Source organism: Parasteatoda tepidariorum, chromosome 8 (assembly GCF_043381705.1).
Source record: "Parasteatoda tepidariorum isolate YZ-2023 chromosome 8, CAS_Ptep_4.0, whole genome shotgun sequence".
Lineage (NCBI taxonomy): Eukaryota > Metazoa > Arthropoda > Arachnida > Araneae > Theridiidae > Parasteatoda > Parasteatoda tepidariorum.
Genome location: NC_092211.1, coordinates 59,457,722 through 59,466,230, shown reverse-complemented (window position 1 = coordinate 59,466,230; position 8,509 = coordinate 59,457,722). Strand labels below are relative to the sequence as shown.

The window sequence follows — 8,509 nt, the reverse complement described above, 5'->3', positions numbered from 1 at the left end:
TTTTTTTGCAAGGTTCGCTATATTGGGTTCAAAATTGGTCAATTTTAATTTTAAATCCCCTCGTAACTCCACATTTAATTTATTTCTGTACTTAGTTAAGATTGAATTTACGTGACTGAAACCGGCTTCAACCATACAGGAACTTGGAAAAGCTAGCATAAAATAGGCTGAGCTATTTCATAAAGTTCTACATATTTTTGCATTATATTTATGTTTGTTCAAAATTTAGTTATTGTTACATTTTTAAAAAGCGTCTTTGCTTCAAGATCCGATAATAATTCAGCAAAATAATCTTGCAGGTTGATGTCCACGTTTTTGATGATGCGTTTATTAATTTATGTTCTATAAAGAAACTGATATTAAGTCAATTATAAAAAGAATTCACAAATTTTACATACTCAATTAGATATTTGGGATTTACGTAATAAGAACTGTTTTTTCTTCGACCCTTCCAATTCGGATCGACCCCCATTCGACCCCCTGGCTCAGATCGACCCCCAATTTTGTTAAATAGACCCCTGGGGGTCTATATAGACCACTTTGGCGACCTCTGGTTTAAACTAAAGATGACTCAGAAATTCATTAAATATCTATCTTTTTTGGTTTAAAATTATTAAAATACCGGTAAAATAGGAAATGTCTTTAATTTCCCTAGGATATCCTGTTTCATTAAAGTGATGAAAAAAGTTATTTTATATCAATAGTATCGAACATTGCTTATTTTAACGTGTGTTGTTCATTATACATCGGATTTTTTTTCTCCATACCGGTGCCAAAACATCATATCTTGTGAGAAAACCATCTTTTTTTCTCCTCCAGAAGGCCATGTGGTGTTTACCAAATGTGATTGCTAAATCTGACTCTGTTGGATGAAAACAACCTCCTGAANTTTTTTTTTTTTTTTTTTTTTTTTTTTTTTTTTTTTTTTTTTTTTTTTTTTTTAATCAAGAAATATTTTTGTTTAAAAATAGTTTTTAAAATTGTTAGGTACTTGTTAAAGCAAAATTATTACTTGTTAAGGAGAACATCATTTTTGTAAATATTGAAAAAATCAGAATGATAGTTCTTCAAAATTTTCTCCTCTGTAATCTAAATCTGCTTGAGTTTTTTTCCCCTGATATTTAAAGATTAGAATATCAAAACAAAATGCTCAGGTTGAGATTATTTTTAAAAATAAAGTAATAATAAATAAAATAATAAGTAAAAATATTTAAAAAATAAAAGTAAATAAAGAAAAGCTAGGTCCAGGTTTGAGTTTTTGACATTACAAACTGATGAAATCCATCAAAAATCTTAGATAGTTTCTTTTTTAAAATTGGAAACATTTTTATTCAGTACTAAATCATGCACAACACTTTTATTAAATGTTAGAATAAAATAATTATGATTTATAGTATATATCTCATCTAAACAAAGTAGCCAAAATTATTAAAACTATTAATCGGTTTTTCTAATGATACGCTTAATACTTTAAGACCCATATTATAACTATTCATTCTATATTACTTTTAATAACTGTGAGTTGTTAATTATTATCAATATTAGTATTGATTTAAATTTTTTTATGTTTCAATTTAAGCATATTTTTTAGATTAAGTAATATTAAAGTGTTCGCCAATAATTGCTGAAGAATAAAATTTGTTGCTTCGCAAAACTTTTTGTTGTTAAAAAAACATAGGTAAATTTATATATTTATTAGTTTGAATACTTTAAGTTTATAAGTGGGACCTTAAATTTAATTTGATAAATTACTACTATTACAATATATTTTGATTTCTATTATTTTGTAATACCTATGCTCGTTTATTCAAGAATTGTATAAAATCAAAAAAAAAAAAATTTCTTGTTTAAAGCATATTTTCCAAAACTATTTTGAAGAAGTTATTGTACTTAAAAAAAAAGCTAAAGTTTTGGAGGAAATTTTGATTCTAAATGAAACTTTGTTCAAAGGGAATATTAAGCTCTGAGAATTTTCTACACTTCTGTTTATATGTAAATGAATATTTTTAATATATTTTGAATAATACATTCCCTGATTAGTGAACGATTTATAATTTACAAAAAATTTAAATGTTTGTTTAAACAAGTTAATAATTTTTTCAATCAAACAATTCAATGGTTTAATAAAATTACTATTAATATTTAGTACAGTTAATTGAATAAATTTTTTAATTACCTGCTATTTTTAGTATGTTATAATAGTTTTAGTATTCTAATCTATCATGGTATGAAATTTAATGAATTTTTATATTTTAATGGTTATTTTCTGGCATTAAAATCTAACTACTAACAAAATATTTTAATATATCCATTTGTATTTTTTAAAATACAAAAATATTCTTTTGAAAGGAATTAAAAAATTCCATTTTTAATACTTTGTTATAATATAATGCTTAAATATGCTTATTATATTCCTATTTGAAAACTTATTTATTGAGGAGGAAAAAAAAGACAATGTTGTTCAAGCCTGTACTCTGCCCCTGTTCAATTCAAAGCAAATACCATTAAAAAAGCTCGAATAATTGTTTTTAAAAAAAATTATTTTTCTTAATGTTGAAGCAAGAAAAATTATTATATTAATTCAAAGTTACATAAATATTTATCTAAATACAGAAAGTTCTGAAAGTAGGGTTTTGTATATTTGTGTTTTATGCATTAATATTTATATGTTAAATAAAAAGTAACAATTGATATAAAAGCAGATCATATTTTTTTTTTTTTTTAAAAAAAGAAACCATATTAGCACAGGTTTTATTGGGGTTTTCTTCTCTTAGTTGGTGGGTCAAAAACCCTACAGAAATGTCCTCAGTACAGGTACCATTATGGAAGTATGCCTAGAATTTTAAAAAGTCTGCATTAAATAATATTGGCATTCTATAAGTAATGTATTTAAGCTGTGCTTTTCCAGAGGTGCAGAAAGTCCTTAGAGACTAATAATCAGAATTTTTTTTGAAGGGGGGGGACTTAAAATTTTGCTTAAAATTATGTTTCTTTCTTTTTCTTTTTTTTTTAAGTTCCAAAAGCTTTTTCTAAATATTTTAAGAACGTATTTGTATATTAAAAATTTTTATATGTGTTAGAAATAACATGTCTTATGTGCATTTTTTACTAATATGTGTTAAAAATAAATGAAGTTAAAAATTAATTGAAATGTTGTTGCCTAAGCCTGCTTGGTAAAACCAAACAAATTAAGGCTGAAGGTTCTTGTTTTTTAATGGGGCCATCTATGGCCAAGAATAAGACTTCAGCCACACACGTTTATAAGGCGGACCCATTTATTCATCCACAGATCGTAATTTTGACCTAAATCAGAGAACATTCAATCTCCATTTCCAGAGATATGATTTGTTATGGGAACATGGCAGACTTTATAACCCGACAGATTTATCGTGTACCTGTCACCATTTGCTACATGGAGAGTGTTCGGACCATCGGGATAGAACTCACGACCACTTGCACATTGGTCCAATGCCCTACCAACCCGGCTACCCCAGCCATATATTGAAATACAGTCAGAACTCTATTTAACGAAGTCGCTAAATCCCGAAAAAAAAGTTCGTTATATGGAAAATTCGTTAAATAGAAAATCATCTTTTAAAATAATTACACAACGTAGAATAGGTTTTAAATTCATGGATACTAGAAATAATTAAAATTGCAATTGATGCACCTTTTTCTTGTAATTTTTTTCTTTAATAGTCAGGCACTTTCGCTTCGACATTTTGCAGCCGAACAAGCAGCACTCTGATCAGCAATCTTAAAACAGGAGCTCTACGGAGTGAACAACGAGAAAGTTGAAAGTTTTTCTGGAAAGGAAGTGAACAGTGGGGGTGGAGATAATAGGACATGTCAATAAGGGACCAGGGACCACACACTTTGATGACCCATTCCTTTTATCTTCTCTGCTCATTTCCTATTCAAGGAATTTGACCCTTTTCCCCCTTTTCCAGTTTGATTGCATTTCCTGTATGAAATGCAAACAAAAAGGGAAAGGAATTTTACTGCTTTCTCTAAAAGTTAAGGGGATGCGAAAATCAGTTCAAGGTTATTTCCCCCATAAAATGCGTTAACTAGTTAATAATTTTCTCAAATATTTTGGGAAATGGGGAAAGTAGATCTAAAAAAAAAAATTCACTTCGCTATTTAGAAGTTATTTAACGAAGAAATTTCCAAAATGTTCTTGGTTCCACGAAAAAATTCGCAAAATAGAGAAATTCGTAAAATGGAAGTTCGTTAAATAGAAGTCCGACTGTAGTAATAATTTATAAAACTAAATTTAAGATTCCACTCATTTTAAGAATTCAAACTAATATATTTAAAAAAAAAATTGGCATAAAAAGTTATTTGTGTTATATATAACATAAAATGTTCCTTTTCTATTTAGACAGTAAATTAATATGGCTTGCCAAATTAAAATTTTGTAACAATTTTTTTTCTACTTTTAGTTGACCAAAAATTTCTCCTAAACTCATTTAACAATATTTTTTCAGAAAATCTATGTAAGATTGTCTTTTATGAAAAAAAAATTTTTTATGAAAGATTACTCAAATGTATTTTGTCTTTATTTTTCTTAAATCAATTCCATGCATTGTTAAAATATTATATCCTCATAAAATAAATGTTTATAAAATGATGAAAAACATTTGGATAATCAAAACTTAGTCAATACTGTTGTAATTTTAAATTCTAGAGGAAGATCACAATTTATCATAACAAATTGCTTAAAACTGGTCTTATTACTTTATGTCATCTACTTATCTTGTTTATTATCTTATTTATCTTGTTGCTTGTTTTATGTCATTTTGCTGGTATGCAAAATACTACAAAACCAGCTCAATTTACAAGAAAATTTGTTTAAAATGATTGTTTTGACTTATAATGTTTTCTATTTTAAAACAAATTCTTTCTTTTTTCTTTTTTTAATATCATTGAAAAACTAAGAATAATTTATTTTTATACTGCATTTATAGGCACATTTTAGAATTTGTGATTTTAAAATGGTCTTTAGCAGAGTATTTATACAAATACTTGCCAGAAGAATAGCTATTATAGTTGTGTAAATGGCTTGTTTTAAAAAACACTATCTTCATCATGTTATTAAACTTAGAATAAGGAGTCTAAAAATCCCTGTTGTTATGACGCCAAAAAATTTAAATTTTAGTAAAAGTTAATACATTTATACTTCTTTCCAATTCATAGAATACTAGTTTCTAGACCTTTGTAGACCCCTGCTTAGAACCCTTGTTATATTGTTTATAGCCTATATAATCAGTTGCATTCTGTTATAACTTACATAACTGTAATTAAAAATTTCATTACTAACTTGTACATTTTATTACATGCATGATGAGCATCACAAATGAATATTTTGTAATAGGGTGTCCTGGGGTAATTCCTGATCAAAAAATGCAAACATCTATTTTGTAAGAAAACTATTCAAGATAGAATTATAATATTTACTGGAAGTTAGAGGCTATATTAGATGAGTCCTAGGCTACCTTGTTTTGTTTGAAAATCCAATTAGAATTTAAAATATTTTAAATTTTTTGTGATCGGGAATTACCCCTTCTCTTGATCCTTTCTGGGGTAATTCCTGATCACTTCTGGGGTAATTACTGATGACCAGTTTTAATCATAATGGGGCTGTTTAAAAATAATTATACAGTGATAATTAACAAATAAGACATCAAGATCAAACAAATAAACCAAAAATATATGTTTAAGCAGCTAATAAAACGATTTATTTAAAAAGCAAAAATAAAGGTTAGCGCTTTAAATTTTCCAAAAGTCTTTGTATCGTGCCATACATTTTAGGCAAGTTGTCAACTCATTCTCATGTTCTGCTGGAATATAAGAAAGAGTTCCCACATGGGTTACTTTTGCTGGATTTTGTAACTTCATTAAGGGTGAGTGTAAAGTTAAGTAAGGTATGTCAACAGCTCTGGCAGCAGCTCTCACACTGAAATTTTCATTTTCGATCATTAAAAGAAATTTACTAATTAAGAAATTTTAATTACCAGAACTAATTTTGCTTTCTAGAAGCTTTGTATCCTTTTTAGGCTTATAATTTCTCACCATATTTATATTAGGTTAATTTATAAACTTAAAAATTATTCTAACAATGTACACGCATAAAATTAATATAGAAGCAAGGTAAGACAAATCGGAACACATTTGTCTAGCATACGGTTAAAAACAAATTTTGTGATTAAATTGAGTTAAAATATATTTTATAGTCGTTCCACTTGAAAAATATGAACTGTTACTTAAGAAAAGACAATTAGCTATTTATTAGCTTATTTTAATACTATTTATGAAAAGAAATGACAATGATCAGGAATTACCCCAGTGATCAATAATTACCCCATCTGTAGAGGGCAACATTTGATATAGTTTCCTATAATCAATTATAATGTTTACAGTAGATGTGAAACAATTAAACAATTGCTTACACTATTTTCACATCAAAGAAGAAGAAAGTAACTCAAAATGCTTATTATTAAGAGAAGGAGAGAGATCTTTGCAGAAATGTGCACTTTTTGAAACCCATCTTTGAAATGGAAAATACAGAAAGCAGTTTAAAGATATTTATTTTGTTAGATTAAACAAGAAACTATTATTAAGTAAATGTTGTTATACCTTAGTAAAGTGTACAAGCATTCTTGTCCATGTCTCAAATTTAGAAAAAAAAAAATTTTTAAATAAAACTTAGGTGATCATTATTTACCCCAGAAACAGAGTGATCGTGAATTACCCCGGGTCACCCTAATGTATAGAATTTAAAATAATCTAAACTTTGTAGATCTTCTAAATTTAGATTCAGACTAATAAAAATTTGTTTTGAAATTTATGTATTGAGAACAGTGGTTAGAGAGCACCTTATATATTAAAATTGTGTACCAATTTTAGCTCGTGACGAGAAGCGAGGAAGAGATGCAGTGGGACAACTGGAAAAAGAAGGCTTGCATCCGAAATTTCACTTACTTGATATAACTGACGAAGAATCTATTAAAGTACTGGCCTCTTTTATTAAAGAACAATATGGAGGACTGGATGTATTAGTTAATAATGCTGCTATTGCATATAAAGTAATTAAGTTTTAACGCATAATTGATTTTTATTCTATTTCTTGAATTTTGATTTGTTTACTGTGCTTAGACTGTTACATTCTGGCCCACTTCTATTTGCAGCTATAAGCAAAAGATATAAAATACTTTTTGTTTTTTTATTTGAAAAGTTACTAAATTAAACTTATTGAATTTAGTTATTACTAGCAAAAGAAATTGTAAATTTTTTCTGAAAATACTAACTTTATTGTGATATTATAAAAATGACCCAAAAAATTATATTTTCATTTTGCTGTGTTAGTCTACATCTTTATGTGTAAAAAACTGTAGATCCTCACCAATAAGAAATCCTGCCTATGCTACTGATTTATATCTATTAAATTTATTAATCTACTTAATTAAATTAAATCTATTATATTTATCAAATTTCTCTCATTTCTTTGGAACTTAACCTTTAAATGTGTGTAACAATTACTGTATTTCAATCTGACATTTTTTTTTTAAAGAAGTAAGTTTAATGTTGAGGTGAGGTACTATAAAATTAGTTTTGTTTTGAAACATGTAAATTAATTTATCATTGTTAATAAATATCTTCTTTTTATTCAGTTTGCAGATAAAACTCCTTTCCCTGAGCAAGCTATGAACACAGTGAAAGTTAATTTTTTTGCTACATTAAATGTGTGCCATAAGCTTTTCCCTTTACTAAGAGAACATGCAAGGTAACTACGTTTAATTACATACAAGGTAATTACATACAAAATACAATAATCTTTAGCAATATTAAAAAAGTTTTTTTTTTTTCTTCTCATTTCTATGCTTTTGTTTTGAAATTTATTAATTATTCTGAGTTCAGGATGTGTGGCATTTTTATAAAGTGCTTATTTTTGATGTACGTTTTTTAAAAGTTCTTAAACTGCTTTTTTTATTTGGGGTTTGTAAAAAGTACTTAATTTTCTATCTTTTAAAGAGAGATTTTTTTCTTTGCTGTGTCAATTGTCATTTTAAATTACAAAAAGGCATGATTTTCACAATTTTCTGTGCAACATTTATCAGAAGCTATTTATTTTATCATGATTAGGACTGGGCTATAAATCGATATATCGCGACATATCGATTTAACGCCTATATCGGCAAACCGATACAGCGACTTACATTCCAAGCGATGCATCAGATATTTGATTTAAGCCGTCGAGTGAAGAAGACGATATAACGATATAGCGATACACGCAAGGACTTTCTCTTACGTTCCGATGCCAACTCGCGCTGTGGAAGACGATATTGTTTCGTTATGTTGAGACGGCCTTGACTGATGAGCGGTAGAATCAGAATCACTTTTGAGACCTTATATCGTTATATCACATGTTCGTTTTCGCACCTTCGCGATTTGAAATCGTTTCTTGTAGATTATTTTCAATGGGATTAACTTCGTGATCGCCGTCGTA

At 27.5% G+C, this 8,509-nt stretch overlaps 1 protein-coding gene across 3 annotated transcripts in view; it reads left to right on the top strand.

Annotated features, from left to right (window-relative positions):
* The window catches only part of LOC107449446 (carbonyl reductase [NADPH] 1), a 30,939-nt gene that overhangs the window by 10,294 nt on the left and 12,136 nt on the right, over positions 1-8,509 (top strand). The window contains exons 3-4 of one of the 3 annotated variants that reach the window (XM_043042959.2): positions 6,910-7,088; positions 7,674-7,786. The exons of the other annotated variants lie outside the window; for them this stretch is intronic. Of the exons in view, the coding sequence (XP_042898893.1) occupies positions 6,910-7,088; positions 7,674-7,786 (292 nt within the window). The remainder of the gene's footprint in view (positions 1-6,909; positions 7,089-7,673; positions 7,787-8,509) is intronic. 3 annotated transcript variants of the gene reach the window in all.